Here is a 16,689-nt window from a genome sequence, read left to right as displayed (position 1 = left end):
CAGTTAATCTCAGTTGTAGTTCTGAAGTCAATTTGATAGCTAAACACTAACTTCATGAGCAATCTTAATTCAGTATCTAAAATTTTACTTAGGTGTAGAATACGAGACCATTTGTAAGAAGATGAACTAAAGCCAATCGTGTACCATCTCTAAAACTTGTTTAAAATTTTATCTGTATATCATTTTTGTTAGAATTCTTAATTCACATTCAATGATTACTTTGGACTGCTGAGCTATGTTATTTTAAGCCATCTTTGTAATGTATACATACTTATTTTTGTTTGAAAAGACTTTGTGAAAATTTGATGGTTTTTAAAAATAATTGTTTTTAATCTATCCTAATGGTCTCTTAGCAGTTGAGTGATAGAATTTTGATGAGAGTACTGGAGAGTTCTTCATATTTGTGTATTGTTTATAATATTTTTCCCTTGTAAATAAAAAAGCTTAATTGTTAATCTAAAGATTTAATTATAAATCTTGCTTTATCATTTCTGTTTTCCTGTGGAAAATAAATTTGTGCCACCTTGGGGAAAAGGCTTCATGAATCAGTGGTATAGCAAGAAATTTTGAAATTACAACTGTTCTCTCCCTATTTACTAATATGAGGGGCAAAAATCATTCTCTCCTTGTTATTAAGTATTTTAAGTAATTTTTAAAAAATTATTGAGTATATTCTTTGTATAAGACTTTGTGCTAGGTAGTGTTGGGAATTCAAAGAACAATAAGATCTTTATCCTCAGCCCTTATTTTCTAGGTCGAGGATTCTTAACTTCTTTTGTGTCTCTTTTGGCAGCTTATGGATCCCTATATTGAATAGTGTCTTTAAATGGATGAACAGTTACACAAAGTAAATGAATTATATTGAAATGTAGTTATCAAAATATTTTTAAAAGTTCACAGGTAACCAAGTTAAGAGCTCCTGCTCTAGACATCTATAGTTTAATAAAAGAAATAAGATGTAGTCAACCATTTAATGCATAGAGTGTGGCAAGTATAATGAGAGGTGTATGGAATGTCAGGAGGGAAGGGGAGGTTAGGGAAAGCTTTGTAGAAGATATTTTTGATCTGGATCTTGAATTAGTATTTTAACAGTGACTTTTTTGGAAAAGAAAAACAGAAAAAGATAAGCTGTGAGATATTGATAAGCAATTCAGTTTGGCTGAAGCAGAAGGTCTGGGAAAGAGGAATGATGTTGATGCTGCTGCTGCTGCTGATGGAAAATAAGGTTGGAACAATAAACTAGAGAGATCATGGAGGGCCTTGAATGTCAAGCTAAGGGATTTGGACTTTCTTACAGACAACAGGGAACTATTTAATAGTTTTGTGCAGGGTAGTGACATGATCTAAGCTGTAGTTTAGGAAAATTAACCAATAATGTGTAAGGTGGATTGGAATGGGGGAAAACAGGAAGCAAACAGACTAGTTGGGGAACTGTTGCAGGTAACTAAGTGAGAAATAATGACGGCCTGAAATAGGGTGGTGGTAGAAATAGAAGAAAAGGGACAGATTTTCATGGTTAGGATAGACAGTAGGTGTCAGTTGAATCTCAGCATGCATGACCTCGAACCTCTTCTGGGAAGAGGAAAGCTACCATACCATTGTGCCAGTCTCTTGCCACTGTGGTGAGTGCCATTCCATCATGCTACATCTCCTTCCCTGTGTGCAGCCCTTTGCTGGAAGAGAAGAAACACCATTCTGTTAAGCACCAGAGTCCTCCGTCTCTGAAGAGAAACACCATTCCATCTAGTTGCCAGCCTAGTGTCCTGCTTTCCTGCTTGAAGGAGGGAGAATAACACCATTCTGACAGCTCCTAGTACTTGCCCCTTTGATTGAAAGACCCTAAGAAGACTTTACCTTGAGGCCAAAGCCTGTGGACATTGCAAATCTTTCTAAAGTGTTCCCTAGATTAACAAATTCTTCATATCCTGCCATCCCAGTGATTCTGAACTCTCCTTGGTTGTCCAAACCCCATTCCTTATCCCTCATTGTTTGATCCCTAATTTCTGTTCCCTTCACGACCACCACCACCACCCTTTTCAGTGTCCCACCCCTTCCACTATCCTCTCTGGAATGCCTACTCCATGGGCAACAAACTTTCTTTCATCTTAAATCTCTTCCCTTCCCAGTCCTTCCATTTTCTGGCTCTCACTGAGACCTGACTCCCTTCTGATGACACAACCTCCCTGGCTGTCCTTCACAGCATTGGCTACACTTTTATTCAGTACACCAACTCACTGGTTGAGGTAGAGGAATTGGAATATTCCTTCTTCCTCTTTCCAGGTTCTCCCTTGTCACCCTCACTCAATAACCTCTCCTCCTCTGAGGTTCGCTCAATCTGTATCTACCATCAAATCAAAATTCTGGTAGCTACTGTTTACTGACTTCCAGGACACTCTCTTTCTTTCCTCATTGAGTTCTCACAATCTTTCTCTCCACCAATTTCTGCCCTTATAAAAGGGAACTTCAGCATATATGTTGATAACTCTCTCAAACATCTTAACTTCACAGTTCCTCATCTTAATTTCACGTGACCTTCCCGTCCCCCATATCTCAGTCACACACAGATGGTAATCCTCTTGATCTTGCCATCACCACATATGTACCACTTCCATATTCATGAACTCTGAAACTTCCTTACTTAATCACAATCTAGTGTCGTTCTGCCTCTCCCTCAGCCTTGCAGACCCAAACCATATTCTTCTCCATATTGTCTCCTCTGATCCTTCAGGCCATCAACCCTGCACTAAATACATTGTCCTTCTTTCTCAGTCCCTGTTAAATTCTACACTGTTCTCTTGAATCCCTTGCCCTTTTATTATATCTTACCCTGCTAAAACTCAGATTTGAATCACTCACATCATCTGCTACCATTACTCCTATTTACATGCTATTGAATGAAAGTGGAGAAAATCATGAAACTGCTAATTGGCCACTTTAAATTTGTGTTACTTATCTTCACCTGCGGCCTCACTGCTACAAGGCAGTCCTTTTCACATCCCTAATTAACTTACTATCCCATTCTCCACAGAAGCTCTTCCAAATCATTTCACTCCTCAAACCTCCCAGGGCTCTTTCCACCTTCTCAACTCAGAATCTTGCTCCCTACTTTACTAAAAATAAAAAAAAAAAAAATTGAGGCTGCTTACTAAGGGCTCCCTCTTCCCCTTGTTGCCTCCCAGATACCTTATACCACTGTCTTCTCCTTCGCCCCATCTCGTATCATGAGGTGGCCTTACTCCTTGCCAAGTCTAACCTCTCTATCTGCTCAAGGTATCCCATTGTATCCCATCTTCTCCAACAGTTTTCCCCTTCTGCCATTTCCAGTCGTCACTTTTTTTTTCAGTCTCTTCCTGTCTACTGGCTCATTCCCTACTGCCTACAAACATGCCCACGTCTCCATTATCCTGAAAAAATCCTAAGTTGATCCTTCTATCCCTGCTAACTATTGTCCTATATCTTTTGTGCCCCTTGTGACTAAACTCCTTGGAAAAGGACATCTACGTTAAGCGCCTCCGCTTTCTCTTGTCTCACTCTCTTCTTAACCCCTTACTATCTGGCTTCTGATCCTATCGTTCCACCAAAACTGCTCTCTCCAGAGTAGCCAGTGATCTCTTAGTTGCTAAATCCAGTGGCCTTTTCTTAATCCTCCTCCTTTTTGACCTCTTCAGCATTCAACTCTGTTGCTCACTCTTTTCTCCTTGACACTGTGTTCTGTCTGGATTCTTGTGATACTTCTGTTTCCTGGTTCTCCTTCTACCTATCAGACTGTTCCTTCTCAGTCTCCTTTGCTGGATCATCATCCAAGCCACCCCCCATTAACCATGCATGTCTTGCAAGCTCAGACTTAGGCCTTTTTTCCCTTAATGCTATTTTACTTGGTGATCTTATCAGCTCTAATGGATTCAGTTACTATCTCTATGCTGCTTATGAACCTCAGATCTGCTTATTCAGCTCTAATCTCTCGGATGACCTCCAGACATGCATCTCCAGGTGCCTGTTAGACTTCTTGAACTGTATTCCTGTAGACGTCTTAAACTCATCGTGTCTGCGAGTGAAATCATCGTTTTCCCCCCAAATCCTCCCCTCTTCCAAACTTTCTTGTTACTGTACTATCATCCTGCCAATCACCAAAGCTCGAAACCTAGGTGTCATCTTCTACCTCACTCCCTTTATCCAATCAGTTGTCAAGTCCTGGCTTTTCTACCTTTCTAACATTTCTCAGCTATACCCACTTCTCTTCTCTGACACTGTCCCACCGTTGTGCAGGCCCTCATCACCTCATGCCTGAACTGTTGAAATAGCCTGCAAGTTAATCTTTCTGCCTCCAGAAGTGTCTCCCCAATTCCACTCCATCTTTCATTCGGCTTACTGTCAACGTGACCGTCCTAAAGCATAGGTCTGACTGTCACTCCCCTATTCAATTAACCCCTGACTTCCTGTCATCTACCACTAGATCAAATATAATGTCCTCTTTTTGGAGTTTAAAGCCCTTCATAAGGTGCCCCTCCAAACCCTTTCCTTTCCAGTCTTTTTACTCCTTACACCCTCCTACATACCCTTGGATCCAGGGCCAGTGACCTCCTTGCTCTTCCTTACACAAGACACTCCATCTCCTTCTCACCCTTTGGACATTTTCATTGACTGTCCCTTGTCATGCCTGGGATGCTCTCCTCTTGGCTTCTCTGGCTTCCTCAGCTAAAATCCTATCTTCTACAAGAAGCATTTCCAGATGCCTCAAAGTTCTATGCCTTCCCTCTGTTAATTATTTTCAGTTTATCTTGTACATAGCTTGCTTGTACATAGTTATTTTCGTTTGGTCTCTTTCCATTAGATTGTGAGCTACTTGATAGCAGAAACTGTCATTTTGCCTTTCTTTGTATCCTCAGTGCTTAGCATGATGTCTGGTACATCTAGATGTTTAAGACTGATTGCTAGACAGAAAGATTCTTCAAAGATGACTTGAATGATTGGAGAAATAGAGGTGTTTTTTTTTTAAAATATGGAAATGTATGAAAATTGGTATAATAGAACTTTTGAACTCTTAGTGTTGACCAAATCCTTCCACCTTCTATTGAAATTATAACTATGGGTAACATCTTTTCTTCAACCTTACAGATTGGTTTGGCATCTATTCAAGAATTGCAGAAGCATCTCCTACTTAAGGAAAGGATTCTTTCAAAATCTTGCAAAGCTTTAGTAGGCCTTGTTCAAGGGAAAGAATATATTCCACCATATGAAGAGGAGGTAAAATTAATCATATGACCATTATAACATTTTATAAGATGGAAAATTGAGATGTATGAAAGAACTCTAGTACTTAGGTGAATTATTATTTGGGGTGCATATCAGAAAATATTGCTTTATGGACTAAGAACACATTTCACTAAAGAGGCAATTGTTGCCTTTTTACTAGTAACTCACCTTATAAGCATTAATGCATTATGATTGCAGATCCTTTCGGAGAGCTGTTGTTAGAAATAATCAGATTTACTGAAGAACTGAGGGGTCATTCAATTAAGCACTGAAAAAGCCTTTTAACTATTGTCTTTTTTTAAAAAAAAAAGCTTTTTAAAAATATGTTCTGTGCTTCCTTGTCTTCTTAAAATTATAAACTGACCAAAATTTATTCTTGATTACTCAGGGACATCATTTTGAACATCAGTTATTGTACTATGTGATAATATAATGATGTCTTCAGGGCCTAAATCCTGTAAGTTCATTTGCCTTTGTGGCCCAAGAGTGTCAGTTTTTTTTTCTTTATTGTGTCACTTTTTATCGTTTTGATGTCTCTTTCTTTGCTTAGCTGTCATGATGCTATTAGTATGCTTGCTTATAAACACCCCCTTCCCACTTTCTTTTTTTCCCAATTTCTGTTGTTTCTAAATCTCTTGTGGGTTTATAAACCAAGCATGCATATAAACATCAGATTTTTTTTTAGGATGTTGGTTGGTTTGCTAAACCAACCAATTCTTCTTCTTTATTTTAAAGGATAGTTCTTAGGGAGCGATATGAGAAAGTAATATATTAGGAACTAGAGGAGATGTGAAAACAAAACACAGCAGTAACATTTCTTTGGGGAAAAAAAAGCCAAGCATATTAGGGATTGTGTATAAAGAAAGAGTAAAATTTTCTCTGCGTGAGGGACCCTTACTTGGGACAGTTTTAGTATATGGGCTATTTTTGACTGCTTTTGGGTCCATTTTTGTTTACTCTTCTGGATTTTTAATCACAATTCCAGAGAGATGAAGTTGCGGACTATGTAAATCCAAATTACTTAATTTGTTGTTGGGTTTTTGTTGTTTTGTCAAAATAGTGTAGTCTGTTTTTACTTTCTGTAGTTATAATCTATGTAATTAAATCCAGAAGTCTTAAAAAAGAAAAAAAATCTGCAATCTGGAAAAATGATTTACTGCCCAGAAAATTTAGGAGATTTAAAATAATAGAATGCATGAATTTGGCATCTAGTAGTTTTTAGGATTCAATTTTCAATTAATGTAACCTATGTAACCTTACATTATATCCTTTGGGTCACATCATGATTCTGATGAGAAAAACTTTACTGTTTCCTCAAGAGACAGACTTTTTCTTTTAATTCTAGTCCAACAAATATTATTAATTAAGCATTATTAATTTATCAATTATTAATTTATCCTCTATTACATTGAAGGATCTGTGCTCAAGGCTGGGGATATGTAAAATATATAAAAACAGTTCCTACAAGGAATTTTTATTGTAATCACTAAAGTATTGTAATATAATTTAACATATGTACACTTTTACTAATTCTTTAAAGAAATAAGAGCAGACAACTATCAGAGACTTTTAAGGCACGCATAAAACATAACATCAGTATATAAAACTTACTTTAGCCCCAAACGTGTAGGTCCAAGCAACCCCCTGCAAGGCTTGGGAGGCTGAAAGGAAGCTAAGAAAGTAGCCAGGAAACCCACAGGAACCTTTTAAGGTACTTCTTGGTAGGGACTGTTTTGTTTTTGTCTTTATAGTTACACTGCTTGAGGGCCGTGGCAACTTTCTTCCCATTGTGCTCATATGCTGTCCATCTGAGGATAAGTTCTGGTAAAGAATCTGAAAAGAGAGTTTCCTAGAATGTCTGATAATCTGGTCATAGAGCCTTATTGGCTTACATAAAAAATCTTAAATGCTCCTATGCTTATCTGAGGATCATTCCTATTTTATTTTAGGTAACTTTGTATCTTAGGCCTGATTAGCTTCTAAGATAAATTTTACTTTTAAGAAATTGTTATAATTGACGTTGATATAATGAGAGGCCTAGGCAAGTAGAGAGATTGGTTACATGAACAAGCATATAGTTCAGTGGTAAGTTTCATAAAATAGATTGATAGTTAAAATTTTGAAAAATTAAAATCTAGGTCCCAGCCATCAATATTGGAATATTTTGGTTCCACTTATTATTATTTATGTGAAGAAATCTGTCCCTTTTGAATTTTAATACAGCTTTTATACAGCTTATATTTACATTAGCTTTCCTGATAGGTAAAAAGGTCATCAAACATTCATACCTTTTCTCCTTTCCCCACCTTACTTCATTTTTGTCACTCTAATAGAGATAATATACTTGACTTACGTGAAAATCTTTAAAGAAACTAAATATTAAACAAATAACAAATTGTTTTAGACTATAAGATCTAAACAGGCTAGTTGCTTTATATTGAACATACTACATCTAAAAAGATGTTTCTTTTTTTTCCTAAGGATATTCTTGTTTCTCTCTGTGGTGATAAAAAACACCTTCCCCATTCCTTGAATGAAAAGCTATCAGACACATCTCATGATTCAAAACATATAATAGAGAAGATGTGGTATCGTGTGCTGGATGACCATTTGGTTGTTGGAGTAGAAATCAAGAATTCTTTTGTATTGTAAGTTAATATAAACTCTGATATCATCATGTTAGACTGATTAATATTCTAGGAATGAGTTTTTTTAATACCAAGATTTTTAGATTCATCACATCATATAAATTGGTGATTCTGGTGGAAATTGCTGAGTCAATTTCTCTGAGTCCAGAACGGTGGGATAATAATGGTACTGCAAAGATAGTCAAGTGCTGACTGTTTAGGGGATATCAGGGATATCAGTGGTCTTTAAGATATTAATGACAGGACAGAAAAGCAAAAGAATTATTAAAATAATAATGTATCTGTACCCATGAAATAAGGGAATTTTCCGTTCTTTTTTTGTTCTGTTAGAATAGACAGGGTGAGAGTTGCTAAACAATTATGGTGTGGTTAGTGGAAGGAGCTGGCAATCAAGAAACTGAACTAGCAATCAGGAAACCTTATGAACTGTGTCACTTGATCTTTGTTTCCGGTAAAGTTTGGAGATTGAATTATGTGATTTTTGAAGGCCTTTCTAGCCCCTATTTCTGTGATTGCCTAAACTATAAATTCTTGTTAGTTAATGTTTGGTCTGTGTCCATTACACTTACCTGCTTTCATTCTCATCCCCTAGTACTACTAATAGCCTAGCAATAAACTTTTAAAACTGAAAACAAATTCTTCTCTAGTCCAGGAATAAGAGCTCCAATATACACCAGATCCTGAGTTTTACACCCTAATCTGAGCTGAAATCCTGAATACAGAACTTCTGCATCTTCTATCCTGAGCCTTGAAAACTGAGTTGCTAACATTCCTTTGTGTACTCAAAGGAGAACTCAAAAATGTGCATTTCTTAGAACCTCTAGGTTTGAGGCTATGTCCATAGTCTTGGGAGAGGGGAGATACTTCTAGTTCTAGGAGTGCAGTAGGCAAAAAAACTGTTGGTAGATGTTTTGTTATGTATTATTTCTTCTTTATTATGTAACGTTAATTCAGTTACCCATTCTATGCTAAGAGTAAATGTAATATTCAAGCAAAAAAAACCAAGTGAGCCAATTTGTCTGTATCACAGAATGCACAGAGGCTAATGTGCAATAAGTCAGAGGTAGATTGGAGGTAGGTTGTGATGAACTACAAATGTCAAATAAGAGTTTATATTAAGGTGAGAGGGAGTCACCAAAGTTTATTGAGTAGGGGAATGACATGATCAGACCTGTGCTTCAAGAATCTTAATTTTGACAACTGTGTGGAATGTGGATATGGATTAGAAAGAGTTGAGACCAGTCAGGGAGACTAATGAGTAAACAATTTTAGTAGTCCACCATGTAAGTAGAGAGAAGTGAGCAGGTATGAGAGATGTGTTTGAGGTAGAATTTACAAGATTTAATGGCTAGTTGGATATGAGAAGGGTTGGGTGAAGGATAGTGAAAATTGAAGAATGACTGAAATTGTGAAACTGAGTGAGCCCTCAACAGAAATAGGGAAGTTAGAGTGAGGGGTGATTTGCATTTCTATTTCATTCTCTTGTTAACATTGTACTTTTCTTTGCAATAAAGTTGAGGAGTAGTTTAGGGTTTTTTTTTTGTTTCGTTTTTTTTTAATTGTTTAATACTCCATTATTGAGTAGAATCAAGGTGTTGATTAGTCTTAGAAAATGATTCATTTATTTAAGGAACTTACTACCATTCTTAATCCTTGGAAGAATAAAATATTTTAAGATATTTCTAGTTGTCTGTTTCAAGAGGAACAGTAGTAACAGGATTCAAAGAACAGCGTTCAAATTCGAAACATTCTGGGGCATCTAGGTGGCACAGTGGATAAAGCTCTGGCTTTGGAGTCAAGAGGACCTGAGTTCAAATTCAGCCTCAGACATTTGACACTTACTAGCTGTGTGACCCTGGGCAAGTCACTTAACCCAATTGCCTTACCGAAAAACAAAAACAAAACAAATTTGAAATATTCCTCAGTAAGGGAAAGGGGGAAAAAACCAAAATGTCAGAATACATCTTTGCCCAATTCTCCATCATTTTTGTTTGATTTTTAAAAATGCACTTGGATTACAACAAATCTTTGTGGTTTTTACAGACTCCTAAATGATGTGACTTTATCATTGTTAATGGATCAAGCCTACACTTCCAACCCTCCACTTATTCAGTGTAAAAACAGTGTGATCAAGTTGGATAAGGTGTCTTTCCCTGCATCACTGTCATCTCCATGTGAAACTGAATCAGCAGCAAAAAGAATTAAATTGATCCTTCATAATAAGGAAAGAAAAAACAATTTTAATGAACAGTCATCTGAGGCTAACTGCATCCAGGTATTTACAGCTGTTACAACTCTTTCACCACTTTTGGCATTCCATAATTTTTGTTGTATTGTAATGCTACATGCCAGATGGGGAGAAAACAGTGGCCGATTTGGAGAAAGCTGTACTGTGCCTTGTGGGAGACTTTCTTTAAGTATAGAAGATATCTCCAGTGAAAAATATTCAGTAACCTTACCAGAGAAGAATCAACCTTTGAAAGGTAATTTTTTTTTAGTACATGGTACATCTTTTTTGGTGACTGAAAATTTTAAAAGCTTAATAACATAGATTTTTAGTTCATGTCATTTTTTTCTTATAGAACCTATGGAAGACCTTTTTGCACTTCTTGCAGTATTTCACAAATTTTGTTTTCAAATAACATCACCTGATTGTACATTGACTTCAGTGAAAACATGGCTTCTTGGACACATGGAATGTGAAACAGTCAAAGAATTTCCAGATAGCTTCTTTTGTAAAAGTCTAGGGGCTTTGCATGGGACATTCTTCAACTGGAAACAAAAAACACCCTTTGAAGGAATTTTAACAGTGTATTGCAGGTAAATTAATATAAAGCTGACATTTACATAGTGCCTTGATATTTATAAAGTATAGTTAATAATAGCTAATATTTATATAGTAATTTAAGGTTTACAGAGGGCTTTACATAAATTTGATCTTCACAACAACTGTCAGTCAGTGAACATGAATTTATTAAACACTTAATATGTATCAAGCACTGTGAAGCCTAGGGATATTTAAAACAAACAAAAAATACATTCCTTGCCCTCAGGTAGCTTCATATTCACACATGAAAATGATTATGTATGTAAAAGAGATAATTCAGTGTAAACTAAAGGTAATCATAGAGGGAAGACATTAACTTTAGAGGGAGTGGGAGGAAGGGACCAGGAAAGGTTTCTCCCTGAATAGGAATTTGGCTGTGGAGGTGAGGAGGGAATGCTCTCCAGGCATGGGAGACAGCCAATAAAAAGGCTTAATTGGCTAATGTCACTAGATCATTGAGTATATGGAAAGGAATATATGTGTGTGTGTGTGTGTGTGTGTGTGTGTGTGTGTGTGTGTGTGTCTGTGTGTGTGTGTGTCTGTGTGTCTTCATACATATATATACACATACATATGTATATATATAAAGACACACACACATATATATATACACATACATGTATGTGTAATTTCCCAATTATATGTTAAAACAATTTTTTAACATTTTTTTAAAACGTTTTGAGTTCCATATTCTATCCTTCCTTCTCTCCCTCCCCCCTCTCTGAGATGGTAAGCAATCAGATATAGGTTATACATGTGTAATCATGTAAAACATTTCCATATAGTCATTGTGTACATGGAGACACAAATAAAAGAAAAAGTGAAAATAGCATGCTTCAATATTTATTCAGACAAGGGACAGGTAGGTGGTGCAATGGTTAGAGCACTGGCCCTGGAGTCAAGAGGACCTGAGTTCAAATTCGACCTCACATACATAACACTGACTAGCTGTGTGACTCTGGGCAAGTCACTTAACCCCAGTTGCCTCACCAAAAAAAAAATGTATTAGGACAGTATCAGCTCTTTCTCTGGAGGCAGATAATGTGCTTCATCATGCTTCATCATCAGTCCTTTGGGATTGTCTTCGATCATTGTACTGCTGAGAATAGCCAAATCATTCACAGTTCTTCATCGAACAATATTGCATTTACTATGTACAATGTTCTCCTGGTGCTGTTCACTTCAATTTGCATCAGTTCATGTAAGTCTTTCCAGGTACACATCTCATACCATATACCATGATAAGATCAAAATGAGTACATGATTTACACATAAAAGGTTAGGATACCATAAGCAAATTCGGAGAGCATGGACTGGTTTATGTGTCAGATGTATGGATAAGGGAAGAATTTAGGACAAAAGAAAATATAGAGAGCATTACAAAATGTAAAATAGGTGATTTTGATTATATAAAATTAAAAAGATTTTTGTACAAACAAACCTAATGCAACCAAAATTATAAGGAAAGCAGAAAACTAGGGGGAAAATTTGCAACAAGTATCTCTGATACAGATGTCATTCCCCAATTTATAAATGGTCAAAGGATTTGAACAGGCAGTTTTCAGAAGAAGAAACCAAAGCTATAGTCATATGAAAAAATGTTCTAAGTCACTATCAATTAGAGGGAAGTAAAATATAAGGAAACTAGAAAGGTAGGAGAGGGTCAGGGTATGAAGGGCTTTAAAATCCAAACAATGGATTTTCTATTTGATCCTGTAACAGGGAGGCGCTGGAGTTCATTGAATAGAGGGGATGACATGGTCAGTTCTGTGCTTTAGGAAGATCACTTTGGCTGAGGAATGGAGAATGAACTGGAGTAGAGAGAGACCTGAGGAAGGGAGACCAACCAGCAGTCTACTGCAGTAGTTCAGGCATGAGGTGGGGAGGAGCCTACACCAAGGTGGCAGCTGTATATGAAAGATGTTGCGAAAGTAGAAACAGAAGTTAGCAAAACGTTAGATATGTGGGATGAATTAGTCAATTGATATACATTTATTAAAAACCAATGAGGGGGGCAGCTAGGTGGCACGGTGGATAGAGCACCTGCCCTGGAGTCAGGAGGACCTAAGTTCAAATCTGACCTCAGATACTTGACGCTTCCTAGCTGTGTGACCCTAGGCAAGTCACTTAACCCCCCCAAAAAAAACCAAACCAAAAACAATGAGGACTCAAGGATGACACTGAGGTTGCAAGGTAACTGGGTAACTTGACATTAATAGGGAAATTAGGAAGAAGGGAGAGCTTGTGGGGAAAGATAATGAGTTCATTTTTGTATGTGTTGAGTCTGAGATGTCTATGGGACACCCTGTTTGAGATGTCTCTTGGTCTGTAACTCAGGAGTGAAACTAAGGCTGAACTTGAATTTCAAGATCTATAGATCTTGAAATCATCTATTTAGAGATAATTAAACCCATGGAAGTTGATGAGATAACCACATGAGAGAGTATAGAGGGAGAAGAGAAGAGGCCTTCGGACAGAAACATGGAGGGTTCTGACAGTTAGTGGAAGTGACCGAAAGGAAGATCCAACAAAGAAGACTGAGAAGGAGTCATGAGAGAGTTTGGAGGGGAACCAGGAGTGGAAATCTAGAAAGGAGATAGTATCCAGAAGAGGGTGATATGAACGGTGCCAAAAATTGAGATTTGGCAATTAAGAATCCACTGATAATTATGGAAAGAATGATGAAGTCAGAGAAAGACTGCAGAAGGTTTAGAAGGAAGTAAAAGAAAAGGAAATGGAAGCAGTCAGACACCTTCCAAAGGAATTTAGCCAGTAAAGAGTTTACTAGTTATTGAATAAAGTATTGAAGATGCTACAATCTATACGAAGAAACTAATGAATAAGTAATCACCTGAATGAGGAAAAAGAAAATTGGTTGGCCATTTTGCAACTTTAAAAAAATAGTAGAAACAAAACTTTTCTTGGCTACCATTACTTTGCTTAAGGAGAGGATCAGAGACAATTTTGCTTCTCATTCATCATTCATCCCACTTGGAAGTTGATGGAAGAAGGTTCATTAGTCTTAAGAAAGTTGCTATTGATGAGGAGATATTCCTCCTTTATAGCAGGCTGCTTGAAATTAAACTTGGCTCTGAGTTGAAGTCCTGTGGATGTTTGGAATATTGCATAGATTGACACTGTGTACTGACTGGCTTTTTTTTTTTTCTTTTTCTTTCTTTTTTTAAACTTTTGCTTCTAGGAAAGGATGACTAGACAGGGAATGGGAAACAATACATGGCTGTTTTGTCGGAACAAAAAGCATGATTTGAAACACATTTTAAAACAAAACTTTAAAGGAAACAAATAAAAAGAAATTAAACTTGCCTTCCTTCCACCCCATCCACTGTTGGGGGAATGAGATTTTTCTGTTTTAAATGAAAAGGTTGATACCTCTCATCCCAATCAATGGAAAAGATGATCTTAAACCTGTTTTTATTGTCAATTCTTATATACACTTAATACTAACAAATGGACCGTGACAGTAGATATGACCACATGGAAAAAAATGAACCAGAATGCCTGATTCTTGTCTTCTTGAACATTTAAAAATACATTCCTCTGTGTGTGTGTGTATTTGCTATAATTACAGGTTATTTATGTTTTCAGAATTTGCCCAACGTGCTTGTTTAGTATTCAATAGATAGCTTTCTGTCATGACAAGATATCCTGATAAATTTACTAGGATTGGAGATTATGTTTATTCCTTGAGGTTCCTAATTATTCCTTAGTTTACTTATGTAAGCACATCTACTACATTTTCAGTGAAATGCTTAGCAGAATTTGTTATTTTTCTTTGGATGTGGTTTCAACTTTAAATTCTTTTTAAGCATTTAGAGGGCAGAAAATAAAAAATTTATCCAAGCTATATAATAAACACATGAGTTTTCTTGGGCTGACACTTTGAAATTCCAAATTATTGCTTATTCCAGATAACATCTGTTGAACTAGTAGGTACTGTTGCACATTAGAAAGAAGGAAGAAAGGACTTTATATTCTAAGTTCTTAATATGTTTTTGTTTTTTTAAGGCACCTTAATGCTAACACATGTTCACTATAACACTATGCTTTTTCATGAGACAAAGTTGGGGAAAGAAAGTGTTGAGATATTAGTTAATCTGAAAGAGTAAGACATCTCCAGTTTTTAGAAATTAATAGGTCAACTTTAAAAAAAATAAGGCTAATTTAAATATTTTTAAAAGACATTTATACAAATAAATAATAATACAGAGTAAAATGGGATAGAAGCAGAGCTATAGACAAAATACTTTTCAGAGATGTGAATTTTTTTCTTCCATATTTTATGAACTTATGGCTTATCAAAAAGCATCTACATATAACTTCAAAGACAAATTAGTTAACTTTTTAGCTGATTCAGAATTTAGGAAGTCATTTGTTAGATAATTAGTAGCAAGATTGAATTGGATTTTACCCCTGCAGGTCTTATTTGTATTAATTAGCAGCCTACCTCAACTATATGGTTATATAATTTCTAATTGAGAATTGGTAATGTGTTAGAGACATTGTACAGAAAACTCATCTTTATGATGTTTATAAAATTTTTTTTTCATTCCAGGAATCAAACAGCTTTGTTCCAGTGCCTTCATAATCTCACCCAAGTTCTCCCTATGAACTGTGTGATAAAACAGCTAAAATCAGGAAGCAAGAAATTCCTTACTAACCAGTTGGCACTGTTTCTAGAAAAGGAAATTGTCACCCTTAAGAATTTTTTTTCTTCAGCTGTATCTGAAGTTGAAAGCAACTTGACACAAAAGTGTGAAATAATCAAGAAAAGCAGCAGCAGCAGCATGCTCAAGGCTTCCTCATTGGGCGCAGAGGAAGCAACACAGCGGATCAGAGAGGAGCTTCAGCAGGAAAAGGAGCAAATCATGTGGGGCATGAACTTAACACTGAGCAGTGCTACTTACCGAGAAATGACTTTGAAAGTCATGGGGGTTCAGCTGAAATCAGACTTAGCTGCTCAGAAATTGAATGATTATTAAATGTTTATTTAACTGCCTCCATAATTTGTGTTCCATTTGTTTTCATTTTACATCATTGTGGGTGATCCCTTTGGAAAAATAAAGACAAATTTTTTCATCTCATATTTTTTGACATTACAGAAAATAACTTGTCAAAAATCACTTTCTAAATAGTAGAGAGACATGATGTTAATATCTAACATCTAACCTTCACAATTACCCAACTTAAGAATCCCTTAAAACTAGTTCTTGGTAGGGAGTGTCTGCTGGGAATGAAGAACTCCTGTAAGTGTCAAATTTACATGGAATGTGATGTCTGTGTTTATAGAACATGATCTACTTAGCAAAGTGACTAAATAAGAATTTTAGAACTAAAGTCTTGAAAGCTGCTGTCAATTTAATGTCAACTGGAAAGTGTCACTGAAAATATGTCAGTCAGATCTTCAAAAATTTAATGTCATTTTCTTCAGATATGTATTATTTTAAATAGTTTGCCTATATAAATCTTAATTTACTTACAAATTGAGAATGTCTTTAAGTAACTTAGAATTATAACTCTAGGCAGAGCAATCTAGAATTAGAACTAGAATAACCTGAAGTGTATTGAACTCCTTGAGACTTTAAGTATCAGTAAGGATTCCATTGATTGGGAATTGATTTCAAAAGAAGCAATGGAGGAAAACATTCCAAGAGGCAAAAATTTAGTAGTGTGGATTAGTGAATAGAGTACTGGATTTGAAATCAGAAAGAGCTGGGGCAGCTAGGTGGTGCAGTGGATAGAGCACCAGTCCTAAAGTCAGGAGGACCTGAGTTCAAATCCGGCCTCAGACCAAACACTTGACACTTACTAGCTGTGTGACCCTGGGCAAGTCACTTAACCGCAATTGCCTTAAAAAAAAAAAAAAAGACAGGTCTTTAGGGGCAGCTAGATGGCGCAGTAGGTAGAGCTCTGGCCTTGGAGTCAGGAGGACCTGAGTTCAAA

At 36.4% G+C, this 16,689-nt stretch overlaps 1 protein-coding gene across 4 annotated transcripts in view; it reads left to right on the top strand.

The window, feature by feature from the left end:
* The window catches only part of FANCB (FA complementation group B), a 35,242-nt gene extending 19,461 nt beyond the window's left edge, over window positions 1–15,781 (top strand). For all 4 annotated transcript variants that reach the window (XM_027835292.1, XM_027835291.1, XM_027835289.1 and 1 more), the window contains 5 exons: window positions 5,116–5,244; window positions 7,735–7,901; window positions 9,945–10,384; window positions 10,484–10,721; window positions 15,302–15,781. In XM_027835292.1, the coding sequence (XP_027691093.1) occupies window positions 5,116–5,244; window positions 7,735–7,901; window positions 9,945–10,384; window positions 10,484–10,721; window positions 15,302–15,728 (1,401 nt within the window). In that variant the 3' untranslated portion in view covers window positions 15,729–15,781. The remainder of the gene's footprint in view (window positions 1–5,115; window positions 5,245–7,734; window positions 7,902–9,944; window positions 10,385–10,483; window positions 10,722–15,301) is intronic.
* The last annotated feature ends 908 nt before the right edge of the window (window positions 15,782–16,689 follow it).

This window comes from Vombatus ursinus, unplaced genomic scaffold (genome assembly GCF_900497805.2).
Source record: "Vombatus ursinus unplaced genomic scaffold, bare-nosed wombat genome assembly UNPS02014814.1, whole genome shotgun sequence".
Classification (NCBI taxonomy): Eukaryota; Metazoa; Chordata; class Mammalia; order Diprotodontia; family Vombatidae; genus Vombatus; species Vombatus ursinus.
This window is presented reverse-complemented; position numbering and strand designations above follow the sequence as displayed.